This window comes from Equus caballus, chromosome 6 (genome assembly GCF_041296265.1).
Source record: "Equus caballus isolate H_3958 breed thoroughbred chromosome 6, TB-T2T, whole genome shotgun sequence".
NCBI classification, from domain to species: domain Eukaryota; kingdom Metazoa; phylum Chordata; class Mammalia; order Perissodactyla; family Equidae; genus Equus; species Equus caballus.
Window position 1 is genome coordinate 25,840,833 of NC_091689.1, and position 17,520 is coordinate 25,858,352.

A 17,520-nucleotide genomic window follows, 5' to 3' on the forward strand; every position below is an offset into this window, starting at 1 on the left:
GAACATGTCACAGCCCCTGTCCTGCTACTTCTTAGACGGTGGAGCTGGGCTGTCCCCTCCCATGATTTATCCAACATCTGAACATTGGAAGAGAACCCCTGGAGGTCCTCAAGGTGGCAGGGAGCTCTGCTAATGGACTGCCACTGTGTTCTGGACTCTAGACAGTGATGCTGACATGGGGCTCAGGGTCTGCAGAGGAGACATACAGACAGCACCCACATTAGCATGGTGAGGACTAGTCCCTGCTGTCCACCAACCTGGCCTGGAGATGGAAACACCACCCAGCTCAAGTTCTAGTGGATAGGAGGTGCTCAGTAAACATTTTTGAAATGAAAGAACTGGTAAAATAAGGCACAGAAAGTGCAGGATTAGATACTTGATCAAGTTCTGGAAATGGCACATCTCAGGAGCATCCTGGTGGGGAGGGAGAGCATTTCCTAATGAAGGACCAACAGGGGGCTGCAAGGCCGTTCTTACACTGCAGACTCTCAGCTCTGCATCCTCCTGGCAACAGCTGAGAGTCCTACAGAGGGAGAGAGTGCGTGCTCCAGGCACATCTATGAATTAGTGAATCAGAGGAAGTGTTGCCCTTTCAGGTCAGTCTGGGCTCATCTGGAAGAAGAACTGGACAGCTTGTGGCCTCTTGGTCAGGGGGCAGCCAGGAACTAGAGTCCCTGTGCTCCACGGGAGGTGTGACCTTGTGACCTTGACCTGCTCCCCCTTGCTATTTCTGGCCTCCTTTCTGCCCTGTGTAATCCAGCTCAGGGCCATGCCGCCCCGCAGAAATGGAAGCCTCTCGGTAGCGTCTTTGCAGGAGTTTGTGCTGGAGGGGTTTGAGGGTGGCCTGGAGACCCAGGCCCTACTCTTTGCTGTGTTCCTGGCCCTGTACCTGGGGACCGTCCTGGGGAACCTCACCATGATCGTGGTCATCACCCAGGATGCGCGTCTGCACTCCCCAATGTACTTCTTCCTCAAGAACCTCTCCTTCCTGGACCTGTGCTACTCATCGGTCATCGCCCCCAACGCCCTGGCCAACTTCTTCTCCTCGTCCAAGGTCATCACCTTTCAGGGCTGTGCCACCCAGCTCTTCTTCTTCTCCCTGCTGGGCACCACTGAGGCTTTCCTCCTGACTGTGATGGCCTATGACCGCTTCATGGCCATCTGCAGCCCCCTGCGCTACCCCATCACCATGTGCCCCTCAGCTTGCACCCGCCTGGTGCTGGGCACCTTCTGTGCAGGCTGCCTCAACTCCATTGTGCAGACTGCCTCCACATTCAGCCTCCCGTTCTGCAGCTCCAACCACATTGACCACTTCTTCTGCGATGTGCCCCCCCTGCTCCGGCTTGCCTGCGCCAGCACAGCCATCAACGAACTTCTCTTGTTTGGCCTTTGTGGGCTCATCGTCGTGGGGACCACACTCTTGGTCCTTGTCTCCTATGGCTATATCACAGTGACCATCCTGAGGATGCAATCAGGAGCTGGGAGACACAAGGTCTTCTCCACCTGTGGCTCCCACATGATGGCCGTGTCCCTCTTTTATGGGACTGGCTTTGTCATGTACGCCCAGCCGGGAGCTGTCCAGTCCATGGAACAGGGCAAGGTGGTCTCTGTCTTCTACACCCTGGTCATCCCGATGCTCAACCCCCTCATCTACAGTCTGCGGAACAAGGACGTGAAGGAGGCCCTGTGGAAGCTGAGCCAGAAACACACAGCCACGTGAAGGATGGCCAGAGAGGCAGAGGCTCCTGCAGGTGGGACAAAATTGCTCAGAGGGAAATACTGGGCGTGGATTGAGGAATTCATTTGTCATTCATCCATTCAAGCTGAGCCAGAAATACACAGCCCTGTGAAAGATGTGGCTGGAGGAAGACAAAGTGTCCTGAGGGCTGGATGGAGGACTCAGGGAGAGACACTGGACAATGAGGAACCCTCAAATCTCTTCTACTCCCAGATGGAATTGGATGTGTTGAGGAACTTATTCACTTATTGAGTCAACGTTGCTTGAAATCTTTTTATGGACCAGACATTTACTAAGTGTGAGATACACAGATGAATAAGGCATGTTCTGCACCCAGAACCTTAAATGTTCAAAGAAGGAACAATGACTCAAATCACATGAAGACTGATTGAGCAGAGCAATCAACTGGGCATCGACGCAGGGGTGGTCTTCTGCCTCTTACTTATCATGGTTCTCTGAGTCATTCCACGGGTTTTAGTAGGAGAGAAGTCAGATATTTGTGCAACTTTATCAAACTTCAAAGAAAAAATGTTTACATGCAATTTACCTCCACCCCTCCTGGTGTATCCAGATGCAGGGCTTTGTTATCCTCTGTTATCACACATGAACATTGACTGGCAGGGTTCCCTACCTCTACTTTGCCTCTTTCCAACCCATCTTCAACACCATCACCAAAGAGATCTGTTTAAAATAATAAATTAAATACACAGTCAAAGCATTCTCCATAATGAGTTTGATGTCAGTAGGAATAGTTTTGGCTGAAGTGGTCCAGATACAGCGCCTCTCTCATGGTCTGGGATGAATGCGTTGGTCCAGGGGCAGCACCTCCTTTGGGCTCCTGTTCATCACACCAAAGGCATGGATGACATTGCATGAGAAAGGATGGCCCAGAGCTCCAGCCATGGCATCCACCTTCCTAGTTACAGGATGGAAGACGTAGTATAAACATATAGATATAATTTTTATGTTTCCACAGAAAAAATAATCAAATAATATCCTTTCAGGGAGTTCACTGCCACCCAGGTCAAGAAAGAGAAATTTAACCATTTCCCACAATATCCTCTTGCCTCCTTCTGGCCTTTGCCCTCCAAGGTTAACCCCTATCCTACCTCTGACACACAGATTAATTTTTCCCACTGTGAATTTCCTATGAATGGAAACATACAGTTTGTCTTTTTTTGTGACTGACTTTCTTTGCTAACATTATCTTTGTGAGATTAATCCATGTGATTGTGTATAAGTAGTTTTCAAAATTTTCATTACTATTTAAGATTCTATTGTATGAAGATACCATAATTTATTCATCCTACTATTGATGGACATTTGGGTTGTTTCCACTTATTGGCTTTTAAAATAATCCTGCTATGAAATTTTTTACATGTCTTTTGCCATGAATCAATTTCTGTGGGGCATTCTTGGAAGTTGAATTGTTCATCTTTTTGGTTAATTCCAAACAGTTCTACAAAAATGTTATAAAAATTTTTGTCCCCACAAACAGTGCATGAGAGTTCCTGTTGCTGCGCATCATCATGAACAAGCCATATTGTCTGTTTTATAACTTTTAGCCATTCTGGTGAGTATGCAGACATAATCATTGTGGCTTTCCTTTTTCATTTCTCTACTGGCTAATGAGCTCGACCATTTTTTCATATATTTAGCAGCAATTTGGATGTCCTTTTTGGGGAAGTATATATATTTTGTCCATTTTTTTCTACTGTGTTGTTTTTCTTTTTCATATTGATCGTAGAAATTCTTAATATATTCTGGATATGAGCCCCTTGTTGGTTATATGATTTGCACATATATTCTCCCACTCTGTGACTTCCATATTTACACTTGTATTGATTTTTTTTTGAAATTTTTCAATTAACAGAAGTTCTTAAACTTATTCAATAAGATTAGTTTATCAGTCATTTCCTCCATGGTTACTTCATTCTGTGGCTTAAAGAACCACTGTCTATGTTAGATCCGAAAAGATATTCTTCTATGTTATCTTATAGAAATTTCTTTGCTTCATCTTTTATATTAGTATCTCTAATTCACATGGAATTAATTTTTTGTGGTTTTTGTTATATAGGAATTATTTCATTTTTCATGGTTATCCATATTTCATTTTCATGGTTATCCTACTGACCATTTTTTTAAATGTCTTCTTCCCCAATCTGCTATGTAGGGTCACCTTTGTCATAAACCAAGTGTCCTTGTATTTATGGGTCTGTTTCTAGAGTCTTATTCTGTCCCATTGGGCTGTTTGTCTATTCTTGTGTTATTTTTTAATGTATTCTTGAATGTTTAAAAGTAAAATATCATAACAAAAACTCTTCAGTATATATGAACAAATACAAAAAATAATGTACTATATCTTTAGAAATAAAATTTTATTTTATTTTATTTTTATTTAATTGCAGTAACATTGGATAGAAATAAAATTTTAAATGTTATTGAAAGACATAAAAAAAGAACTTAATAGTGGAGAGATATACCACGTTCATGGATGGGAAGCTTTAACATTATCAATATCCTTATTATGTAACATAGCCAATACACTCCATGCTATCTTGCTCCTAAGATGAATTTTTATAGTACTGGAAAAATGATTCTAAGATTTGTATGTAGAAACCAAAGAATAAGAATACACAAAGCAATGTGAAAAATTAGAGCAAAGAGAAGGAATGTACCCTTATGGTGAGGCTTATGAGACGAAACCAGAAGAAGTCTGGCCATGCTGGCACTCTCTCTGGGAAACCCCTCCCTTGTCCCATAAAGCCAGTGTTCCACGTATAAAAAGTCTACAATTGTGCCCAGAGTGAACCTCCTTCCTAGCTTTCTGGCCACACCTCTATCACGTCCCCCTCTGCCCTCCTCCAGCACAGTCCCAGTGTCAACTCCAGGACAGACCTATGTACTCTTTTTGAATGCCTTTCCTCCACTGTAGATACTTCTACCAATGCGTTTCCCATGCTATAATGATGGCAACTCTGTGTATGTGTCTGTGTGCCTCAAGGACAGAGATCACACTTCAGTTGTCTCTCTAGCCCCAGCTCACAGCACCTAGTGGCTGCTGAATATATGTTGAACTGAACTGAGTCACCCAAAGTGCCTCACCATCAGCAGACTAGCTCATCATGAGCTTCACTAAGGGGCCGTCAGGCAGGAACATTTTCACCTGCTGTCTCCACGGCACTCCCATCTTTACCTACTTCCTCCTAGCTTCACAAGATGAATTGTCTCCATCCTGCTCAGGGCTGAACACTACACCGGGTTTGGAATTCTACCATATCCATTCCTCCAGGCTCCTCCAGGACCCTCTGCCATCAAGCATCCTCAGTCTCATTTAATTTTGACTTTTCTCTTTCCTGATTCATTCTCTTTAGCCTTCAAACATATTCCAATATCTCTCATCCTTTCCTTTAGTTCAGACATCTCTGTAGCCTGCTTACATCTCTCTCTCGTTCCTCGTGAAAGTTCGTTAGAATCATTCTATACACTCACTGTCTCTACTTGAGCTATACTTCATCCCTTTGCAATCAGGTGTCTGCACCCATCACTGCAGCTAACTCCGCACACTAGTGACACCAAGTCTAATGGACACATTCCACTCTATCAGTGATGACCTCTGAGTGGGTTTGGATACTGTTAGCCTTTCTTCTTTGACAGTTCCTCCTCCTTTAACGTCTGGGACATTTGGCAATGCCTGTTCTTTCCAATCCTTCCTGCGCAGACACTCCTGTTGGGCCCTCTCTTTCATGCTATTTAAATGCTGGTGCCCCTAGGAGGCTGTCCCTGTCCCTCACCTCACCACAGTCTATTTGCTCCCCTCAGTGACTTCCAAGGTCACTCTCACCATGAGATCCTCCAATACCATCCATAATGCACAAATGCTAAGTGTGCAGCACACTGATTGTCACATATAAAAATCTGTATGAACTTACCACCCATCTCAAGACTGAAAACATTTTCAGAATCAAAGAAGGCCCACTTGTGCCCCTTTCCCAATTAATACTCTGCTCTTAGGGTGACAACTATTCTGATTTCTAATAACATAAATTAGTTTTGTCTGCTTTTGAACATCATAAAAATGGAGTTATATAATGTGTACTTTTACTTCTGGCTTATTTAGCTCAACATAGTGCCTATGAAAGTCATCCATGCTGTTGTATGCAGCAGCGGTCCATTCTTTCCCACTGCTGCCTCACATTCTATTACATAAATACACCACAACTTATTTATTCTCTCTGCTATTGACGGTCACTGAGTTGTTGCACTTTGGGGGCTATCATAACTCAAACTGCTAGAGAAATATTTTGCATTTCTTTTGATCCTCATAAGCATTGATTTACACTGCAGACATGCCCAGTAAATTAAAATTGCTGGGTCACTGGGGTATATGTTTACCTTTAGATAGATAATGCCAGTTAAGAAGACTTCATGATTATTTATACAGAAAAATTTCAAAGAATCTACAAAATATCTCTAAGAACAATAAATAAATTTAGCTAAGTCTCAGGATACAAAGTCAGCATACAAAATCAATAATATTTCTATATACGAGCAATAAACAATTAGAATTTGAAATTTTCAAAGTACCAAATAGCACCAAAGAAATGAAATACTTCATTTTAAATCTAACAAATTAAGTACAAGATATATTTGTGTAAAATTATAAACACTGATTTGAAAAGCTAAAGAAAGACTAAATAAATGGAGAGAGAAATTGTGTTCATGAATTGGAATATTCTATACCATTAAGATATCAATTCACCCAAATTTGATCTATAGTTAGTGCAAACCCAGTAAAAATCCTAACAGACTTTTAAAAAATATTCATGAGCTTATACTAAAATTTACATGGAAAAGCAAAGGAACTAGAATAAATCTATTAGTTACCTATTTGCTGATTAATAAATCACCCCAAAGCTTAGAGACTAAAAACATTTTTTCATCTCACAGTGTCTCAAACCTGTCTGGAACATTCACCAAGATAAATCAATTCTGGGCTATAAAACACACTTCAACAAATTTAAAACAATAGAAATCACACAAGTTCTGCCCTCAGCCCACAAAGGAATAAACTAGTAATCAATAACAGAAAGATAGCTGGAAAATTCCAAAGATGTGGATATTAAACCACACACTTCTAAACAACATATGGGTCAAAGAAGAAATCTGGAAAGAAAGTCAAATCTAAAGTAAGCAGGAGGAAAGAAATAATAAAAATTAGAGCTGAAATAAATGAAGTTAAAGATAGAAAAACAACAGAGGAAATCAATGAAATCAAAAGTTGGCACTTTGAAAAGATCAATAAAATTGATAAGCCTCTAGCCAGGCTAAGAAAAACAGAGAGACAAGACAAAAATTACTGATATCAGAAATGAGAAAGGGGACACAACTACAGAGCTCATGGACATGAAATAATAATACAAGAATACTAAAACAACTCTATGCCAAATAATTTGATAACCTAGATGAAACGGACCCACTCCTTGAAAGAGACAGTCTGCCAAAACTCACGCAAGAAGAAACTGACAATCAGGATATGCCTATATCTTTTAAAGAAATTGAAAACAATAATTAATAACCTTCCAGATTGAAAGTACCAACCCAAGATGGGTTCACTGGTGAATTCCACCAAACATTTAAGAAAGAAATTGTACCAATTCACTATAGCTCTTTCAGATGATAGAAGCAAAGAGAATACATCCCAACTCATTCTATGAGGCCAGCATTACCCTAATACCAAAACCAGACGAAGACATTAGAAGAAAAGAAAACTACAGACCAATATCTCTCATGAACAAAGATACAAAAATTTTCAACAAAATATTACCAAGTTGAATCCTACAATGTATAAAAAGAATTACACACCTGACCAAGATGGATCTATCCCACGTATTCAAGGCTGGTTAAACATTCTAAAGTCAATTAATATAATCCATCACATCAATAGGCTAAAGAAGAAAAATCATATAATCATATCAATAGATGTAGAAAAAATGTTTGACAAAATCCAATATCCATTCATGATAAAAAGTATCAGCAAACTGGGAATAGAGGGGAACTTCTTCAACTTGATAGAGAATATTAACAAGGAACTTATAGCTAACATCGTAATTAATGATGTGAAACCTGAAGCTTTCCCACTAAGATCAGGAACAAGGCAAGGATGTCCCCTGTCACCACTCCTTTTTAACATCATAACTGGAAGTCCCAGCTACTTCAGTAACACTCAAAAAAAGGAAACAAATGGCATCCTGATTGTGAAGGAAGAAATAAAACTGTCTTTATTCACAGATCACTATGCAGAAAATCCAAAAGAATCGACAAAAAAGACAATTCTTGGAACCAATAAGCAAGGTTGCAGGATATAAGATTAACACACAAAAGAAAACTGCTTTCCTATATATTAGCAATGAACAAGTAGAAATCGAAATTTGAGACATAATACGACTTACACATTTGCACCCCCCCAAAAACGAAATACTTAGTTACAAAGTAACACAGTATGTACAAGATCTATATGAAAAAAACTACAAAACTCTGATGAAAGAAGTCAAATGAAATAAATGGAGAGACATTCCATGATCACGGGCAGGAAGACTCAATAACGTCAAGATGTCAGTTCTTCCCAATTTCATCTATAGATTCAATGCAACTCCAACCAAAATCATAGCAAGTTATCCTGTGGACATTGACAAACTGATTCTAAAGTTTCTTCATGGCCCTCTTTAAAATAAATTTTATTTTAGAGCAGTTTTTGGTTCATATCAAAACTGAGCAGAAGTGACAGAGGTTTCTCATGTACTCTTGCCCTGACACATGCATAACACATCCCCCACCAGAGTGGTACATTTGTTACCACTGATTAATCAACATGGACACATAATTATCACCCAAAGTCCATAGTTTACATTATGATTCACTCTTGGTTTTGTATATTCTATGGATTTGGACAAATGTATAATAACATCTATCCATCACTACAGTATCACATAGAGTATTTTCACTGCCCTAAAAATCTTCTTTGCTCCACCTTTCATTCCTCCCCACCTCCAGCCCCTGACAACCACTGATCTTTTTACTGTCTCCATAGTTTTCCCTTTTCCAGAACATCATACAGTTGGAATTTTACAGCAGGCAGCGTTTTCAGATTGACTTCTTTCACTTAGTAGTATGCATTTAAGTTTCCTCCACGTTTCTTTACGGCTTGATAGTTCATTTCTTTTTAGTGCTGAATAATATCCCGTTGTCTGGATGTGCCACAGTTTATTTATCCCTTCACCTGCTGAGGGACATCTTGATTGCTTCCAAGTTTGGGAAATTGTGAAAAAAGCTGCTATAAATATCCATGTGCAGGTTTTTGCATGGACACAAACTTTCAACTCCTTTGGGTAAATACCAAGGAGTGCAATTGCTGGGAGTATGTCTAGTTTTGTAAGAAATTACCAAGCTGTTTTCCTAGTGGCTGTACAATTTTCTATTCCCACCAGCAATGAATGAGAGTTCCTGTTGCTCCACATCCTTACCAGCATTTGGTGCTGTCAGTGTTCTAGATTTTGGCCAATCTACTAGGCATGTAACGGTATCTCGTGATTGTTCTAATTTGCATTTCCCGGATAACATGTGACGTGCAACATCTTTTCATATGCTTATCTGCCATCTGTCTGTCTTCTTTGGTGAGGTATCTGTTAAAGTCTTTGGCCCATTTTTAATCAAGTTGTTTTCTTATTATTAAGTTTTAAGGGTTCTTCATATATTTTGGATAACAGTCCTTTTTCAGATGTCTTTTGCAAATATTTTCTCCCAGTCTGTGACTTACATTCTCATTATCTTGACATTGTCTTTCACAGAGCTAAATTTTTAAAAACTTTTACGAAGTCCAGCTCATCAATTCTTTCTTTCATGGCTGGTGCCTTTGGTGTTGTATCTAAAAAGTCATCACCACACACAAGACCATCTAGTCTTCTCCTATGTTATCGTCTAGGAGTTTTATAGTTTTGCATTTTACCTTTAAGTCTATGATTCATTTTTAATTTAATTTCGTGAAGGGTGTAAGGTCTGTGTCTAGATTCACTGTTTTTGCATGTACATGTCCAATTGTTCTAGCATCATTTGCTGAAAAGACTCCCTTTTCTCCATTGTATCACCTTTGCTCCTTTGTTGAGGATCAGTTGCCTATGCTTATGTGGGTCTATTTCTGGGCTATTATGTTCCATTGGTCTATTTGTCTATTCTTTTGTTGGTATCACAGTGTCTTGACCACTGTACCTCTCTCTAGTAAGTCTTAAAGTCAGAATCTTGTAGCTGTCCTCATATAGATTTGGCACATATTTTGTTAGATTTACACCTAAGTACTTCATTTTGGAAGGTGACAATGTAAATGGTATTGTGTTTTTAATCTGAAATTCCACTTGTTCATTGCTAGGATATAGGAAAGCAATTTTCTTTGTATATTAACCTTGTTCCTGCTACTTGCTGTAACTGTTTACTAGTTCTAAGAGGTTTTTTTGTTAATTCTTTTGAGTTTTCCGCAAAGGCAATCTTGTCATCTTTGAAAAAAAAAACAGTTTTATTTCTTCCTTCTCAACCTGTATACCTTTTCTTTTCTTCCGTTCTTTCTTCCTGTTTTTGTTGTTGTTGTTTGTTTGTTTGGTCTTATTGCATTAGCTAGAACTTCCAGTACAATGTTGAAAAGAAGCAGTGAGAGGGGACATCCTTGCCTTGTTCGTGATCTTAGTGGGAAAGCTTCAAGTTTCTCACCATTAAGTATGATGTTAATGGTTAAGTTTTCTGTAGATATTCTCTATAAATTTGAAGAAGTTCCCCTCCACTCCTAATTTACTGCTGATTTTTATCACGACTGAGCGCTAGATTTCTTCACATGCTTTTTCTGCATCTATTAACATGATCATGTGATTTTTCATTTTTAGCTGATTTATGTCATAGATTACATTAATTGATTTTTGAATGTTTAACTAGCCTCGCATACCTGGGATAAATCTCCTTTGGTAGTGGTGTATAATGCTTTTTATACATTGTTAGATTTGATTTGCTAATAGCCAAAACAATTTTGAAAAAAAAATAGAGTTATACTATATCAAGACAATGTAGCATTTGCATAAGAATAAACAGGGGCTGGCCCCGTGGCAGAGTGGTTAAGTTCCCACGCTCCACTTCGGTGGCCCAGGGCTTCACCAGTTCGAATCCTGGGCGCAGACATGGCACCACTCATCAGGCCACACTGAGGCTGCATCCCACATGCCACAACTAGGAGGACCCACAGCTAAAAAAAAATACACAACTATATACTGGGGGGTTTTGAGGAGAAAAAGGAAAAGGAAAATCTTTTTTTAAAAAAAGAATAAACATATAGATCAGTGATACAGAATAGAAAGTCCAGAAATAAACCTTTTCATGCTTGGTGAGATGATTTTTGACAAAGGTGCTAAGGAATTTCAATATGGAAAGGAGATTCTTTTCAACAAATGGTGCTGGACATACTGGATATCCACGTGGAAATGTAAAATGATCTTCAACCTTTGCCCTGGCTGTGCATAAATATTCATTTGAAATGGCTCATAGATGTCAAACTATACAACTTCCGGAGGAAATCTTCAAAACCTTGCAGTAGGTAAAGACTGTAAGACCCAAAAATACTAACCAAAAAATAAAATTAAAAAAAATAGACTCCACCAAAATTTAAAACTTCTGCTCCTCCAAAGACACTGTGAAGAAAATGGAAAGGCATGCCGCAGACTGGGAGAAGACGTTCTCATCACACGTATCTGACATAGGACTTGTATGCAAACTACATGAAGAATTCTCAAAACTCACTAACAAGAAGACAACAAACATTCGTCTCCCCAAAACAGGGGGCAAACATTTTAATAGACACTGCACCAAAGAAGATATACAAATGGATGATAAACATTGTAAGTGATCAAGGAAACACAAGTTAACCCTGCAATGTGATACCTACTATTACACATCCACTTGAGTGGCTCTACTTAAAAATTCTGACAACATTAAATGTTGGAGAATATGCAGAGGCACTGGAACTCGTACATCACCACTGGAGATGTACACTTATACAACCACCTTCGAAAAGCATTTACCAGCTTCTCATAATATCAAACTTACATTTCCAATACGGTCCACCAACTCTACTCCTAAGTATTTAACCAAGAGAAATGGAAACATATCCACAAAAAGACTCATACATATGTCCATACCAACTTTATTCATAGTATCAAAAACCTGAAAACAATTCAAATGTCCATCACAGATGAGTGTATAAAAAGGTATGGCCTACCCATACAATGGCATAGTACTCAGCAATGAAAAGAATGAGCTACTGATCCCCATATCAACATGGATGAATCTGTAAAACATTATCTCAGCAAAATACGCTGGATGCAAAAGAGTACGATTCTACTTCTATGAAATTCTAGAATAGCAAAACTATGCTATAAGTCACGGAAAGCAGGTCAGAGGTTGCATGCAGACAAGTTTTCATTACAAAGAAGTAGGAGGGAATGTTTTGGGTTTGGGGGTAATAAAAATGTCCTATATCTTGTAAATGACAAAAATTACAAGGATAATAACATTTGCCAAAACATTGCCTGTACACTTAAAATGGGTGCATTTTACTGCATGTAAACTATATCTCAATAAAGTTGGTTAAAAAAAATACCTCTTGAAAATTCTTGTTTTCTGCCTTGTGAATAGAGCAAGAGTAGCTTCTTTTCTTATTTAGGTTCTGAATACAGACATCTGGAGCAGGGCAAAACTATAAACCTACTTGTTTTCTGTATTTTTCCTTAAATTCCCAACCTTCTCCACAGAAGAAATTCCACGGACAACACACAGTCCCAGGTTTTACCAGGTCTCTTGCATTTTGCTTCCAGGGGTGATGGGCAAACATTGCTAGACCCACATCTGGTTGGATTATTTGGGTCCGAATCATCTTCTTTCCTCTGATCTGTAATCGAGGGCAATGTCCTGGCTTAGCAACTCGTGTTTGGAGCAGAAGGACAGGCAGAGGCTGAATCAGTAACTGATGAAGCACTCCCTGCTGTCAGGCTGAGTCCATGCGTGACCCACACGTATTCCTGGCTGACAGAAAGCAAATTGATAATAATGTGTACCTCCGACTTAGTGTAGGTGGGGCTCCACGCTCCCCTCTTTCCCTCATTGATCATTTCATCCTTACAACCACTCTACAAGGTATTATTATATTTTCTCTTTTAAAACTTTTTATTACGGACTGAACTGTGTCCCCCTCAAGTTCCTGTGTTGAACCCCTAACCCCCAATGTGACTGCATGTGGAGACAGGGCCTTTAAGGAAATGATTAAGGTTAATTGAGGTGTAAGAGTGGGTCCCTCATCCAGTAGGACTGGTGATCTTACAAGAAGAGGAGGAGACACCAGCAGAACAGGCACAGAGGAAAGGCCAGTGAGGACAGAGAGAAGACGGCCCTCTGCATTGCCAAGGAGAGAAGACTCAGCAGAAACCAACTGTGGAGACATCTTGATCTTGGACTTCCAGCCTCCAGAGGTGTGAGAAAATAAATTTCCTTCGTTTAAGCCACTCAGTGTATGGTACTTTATCATCAGTCTGAGCAGACCAACACACTTTTCTTTAAAAAAAATTTTAATGAGAAAAAATTTACATATAATCAAATACACTGATCTTAAGTGTTGAGTTTAATGAGTATTAACAATTAAATGCAACCACGTAACTCTCACCCTCAGACAAGACAGAAAATTCTATTACCCCAGAAAGTCTGCTCATTTCCAGTCAATTCCACCCCCTACCCACTTCCACTTTCTGACTCGCATCCCCTGCATTAGCTTCGTCTGGACTAGGACTTCATCTAAACGGAATCATAACTACAGACTCGTGTCTGGCTACTGTCTCTCAGCAACGCGTTTTCGAGCTGCACCCACACTGCTGTGTACCTCTGTGTCCGTCCTGTCTTTGCGGAGCACCACTCCACTTTCGTTCATTCTCTCCCTGAGGGCACCTGGGTCAGGGTCCAGTTTGGGGCCATTATGAATAAGGCTGCTGAACACTCTTGTACAAGCCTTTTTTTTTCTTTTTTCTTTTTTCTTTTTTTGGTGCACACATGTATTCGCTTCTCTTAGGCAAATACCAAAATGGGGAATTTGTGGAGAGACGCAGGTTTAACTTTTTAAGACACTGCCAGACCATTTCCCAAAGTGGTCAGACCTTACAATCCCACCAGCAGTGGGAGTTCCGGAAGACATTCCACGTCCTTGACGATATTTGATGTCTATTTTTTATTTTAGACTTTGGCCATTCAAGTGTGAAATGACATCTCATTGTCATTTCCCTGACTGATGATGAGCATGTTTTCAGGTGCCCATTGGCCATGCGCATATCTCCATTTATAAATTTTCCGTTTTTGTCTTTTGCCCACTTTTTCATTAGATTGTCCATGTTTTTATTGTTGATTTGTAGGAGTTCTTTATATATTTTGGATATGAGTCCTGTGTCAGCTCTCTGTAAAGATTCCTCAGTCTGCATCTTGACTACTCCTTAATGGCATCTTCTGCTGAGGAGAAATTTTTAATTTTTTCTTGAGTTAGGTATCTTTATAACCCTCATCTGTGTAGATGCGAAACAGGGGAAGGGAAAGTAACCAGCTTCCTCCAGATCACACACCTTAGGGTGTAGCACTGTGACCTGGGCCTGAGTGTCCCAGGCAGGGACATTCTGCTGCACTGCTCTGCCCGTCCTCACAGGGCCAGCCTGGGCAAGTTGTGTCACATTGTGAGCTTCAGTTTATTCATCTGCAAACCGAGCACACTACCTACCCCTCTGGAATGTTCCAAGGGCTTAATGATAGAATATAAAAGCAATCAAAGTAGGCTTTCAATGAATGGCATCTTTTGGGATTATTACGATCACCAGCAAGATGCTAAGTTAAGAAAAGATGCAGGGAACTGTCCCAAATGTTATTTTCATGGCAGGTTTGGTGGTTTTCCAGTCTCAGCAAAAGTTCCAGCATGTTCTATCAACATTTACTTAACTTCACTGGGCACAGTTGGGGACAGGATAAATTAAGTCTCAGCAAAATAAATTTCAAAGTTGAAAGAGTCAAAAGGAAAAACAGAAAAAACAAACAAAACCAACGACACCATCCAAGGGCTGCCAGCTGGAACAACTCATCCTGGTCCCCACACAGGTCCCTTCCTAGAGGAGGCTCCATCTCCTGACCCACAAGGGACTGAAAGTGTCCAAGTTCATGTCTGCGTCACCATGCCGTGGGCGAGTTCTCAGCCAGGCAGGAAACGCTGCTGTGCAGACCAAGTTCCAGCCAGAAAGATGGGCACCATCTCTGAGCCAGTGTGGTGCACCTTCTTCTTCAGGCAAACTCCCACCCTGTCCGTGGGTCTCGGCCAGGCCCTGACGCTGATGGCGACTTCAACTCAGAGGATTCGGCCATGAACTCAGCCCCTCCTTTAGAGTTCCTGTGAGTTAACCTTGACCTTGAAGGCCAGGCCTTCCTTCTCTGCTTCAGCCACAAACAGGGAACCAAAGAAAATGGAGTGAGACCCAGCTAGGATGGACTCAGGAGACAGGAGGAGCACTGCCCTCCACTCCCGAGTGCCCCCCGCAGCTGCTGGGGGTCCCTGGCCCACCCATGACCACCCTGCTGGCCGCCTGCCCTCCCACTTCGGGGCCCTGCACACACCTGGGCTGCCCTCCTCTCCCTGTCCTGCCGCCTCCTCCCCTGCTGCCCTCGGGAGGCCCCCCTCAAGGGCTTCCTCCAGTGGGGGGCCCGCCAGCTGCTCGCCCCCCTCAACCACCACCAGTGCCTGCCCTCACACTTTTTACACTGTGTTTTCACAGCTCTTCATTTACTGTCCTTCTCCCCGGGGCTGAGCTCTAGCTTCTGTGAAACATTCACACACAGTCCATCATATGCACGTGTATCATTACAACGCCTGGGCTAAGGCGAGTGTACAGAAAGTGTGTGCAATTGTATGTGCACCTGCATGCTCGCATATACTCACCCCAAATAGACATCTCTATACACACACATAACAAGGGGTCAAATCTATCAGATGAACAGGCACCAGCCTCAGACGACAGCACGGAGCTCTGCGCCTCCCCTTTCCCGTCATGGGCCTCGTGGAATCCCCTCCACGGCAACGTCAAGCTGCACCTCACTGTGCCCGGGCAGGGGGCGGGACCCAGAGTGTGCACCACCATCACCTCCTTGACTGAGGGACATTCGTTTCTTTTCCATGGTTTTTTGCCAAGAGGAAGAAATGCGGCAACATTGCCAGGCACTGCCAGGTCAAAGGCACAGGCACCTCCCGTTTTCGTCACTGCTGCCAAGTCGCTTCAAAAGAGCTGTGATGTCTTGCGTTCCCTGGCATATGGAAGCCCTGCTCCCACCAGCAACGGGTGGTGTTTCTGAAAATGTTTGCCCCTCCGGGGAGCAAAGGGATTCTGCTGCCTTGATATTTTACCAACTCCTTCTGCTGCTGAGCACTTTAAAGATTCATGGGCCACTGGACGGGTTTCCGTGAATCGTCCTCTCAGTCTCCATGAAACGTGTCACTTTGTTCAGGCCACTTTGTAAGGGCGTTCGACATCTGAGGACTATTCACTCAGCCTTCTGTCTGTGATCCAGGTTCCTGTCTTCCTTCATATCTGCCCCGTGTCTCCTGGCTTTGTTATGACCCCTCGGGAGGGAGAATGCAGCCCTGGACCAGGACCGGGGTCTGGCACCTCTTTGGCCCCCGAATGCTGAGTGACCTGGTGCAAACCACTTGTCCAACGAGAAGACGAGTGTTGCCACGAGTGCAGGACTTGAGAGAGAGGGAAAGCCAGGTGCAGGGGACACAGGGTTCCTGCACCCACGGATGGCCTCGCAACACTAATGGCTGATGTTCACATAGCAGTGGGATTGCCACGTGCAGGCGCTGCTCTGGGTTCAACTCATGTTAACTGAGTCCTCTCAGTACACCCTCGGGGAAGATGTGAATGTCACCCCCACTTTACAGGCTCAGGCACAGAAAGATGTCAGCTGTCCCAAGACCACCCAGGGGCAGTCGAGGTCCAAGGACCCTGTCAATCACAGCCTTGTGCACACGCGCACACACACACACACCTTGTCTCACTCTCCTGAGCAAGCAACACATCGAGGACATGCTCAGGCTCCCTGTCCCCTGTGGGGGTGGGGCAGGCAGCCCCAACATCGGGGTGTGTTTGCACGATGCTCCGATTCCAAGGAAGAGCCCAGGAGGTCAGAGTGACTGACATGGGACTCCCACCTCTTGAAGTCTTGGACAGGAAATGAAGGGCCTAGGTCTGTGGGGCTAGAAATCCTCAGGCACAGAAGACTCGTTGCTGCCCCTGTCTAAACAGCTGCTCAGTTACCCGTTTCTCTTGCACAAGGCCTGGTTTCCTTCATCACTCATCTTACACTTTGCCAGTAGCCCCACAGACCTGAGTCCATAGGACCTTCCAGCTCAGCTCTGGGCCCTGGGTGACAATGGGGTCTGTCTCTCCCCCTGGTGCAGCCTCTGGGCCAGGATGTGGGGTTGGGGTGGGGATGGGCAGTGTGGAGGGCTGCCACATGGCCCGTGGCCCCCTGAGCAGGAATGGAGAATTCTCTGGAAAGTGCAAGCATGCACCCAGGCTCAAGGGGATACAGGACCAGAGCCTTGCTCAGGCCCCTCACTGCCTCCCCCACCCCCAGGCAGGGTCAGTGTGGTCGGGACATTTCTGGGGGTGTTGGCTGCA

The 17,520-nt window shown here is 42.5% G+C and overlaps 1 protein-coding gene across 1 annotated transcript; it reads left to right on the plus strand.

The window, feature by feature from the left end:
- Positions 1–769: 769 nt before the first annotated feature.
- OR9S7 (olfactory receptor family 9 subfamily S member 7) lies at positions 770–1,714 on the plus strand (the record flags this gene model as incomplete). Its single annotated transcript, NM_001391294.1, is given in 1 exon segment — positions 770–1,714. A coding segment is annotated over 1 exon segment (945 nt), but the record flags the coding sequence as incomplete, so codon positions are not given.
- Between the last annotated feature and the right edge of the window lie 15,806 nt (positions 1,715–17,520).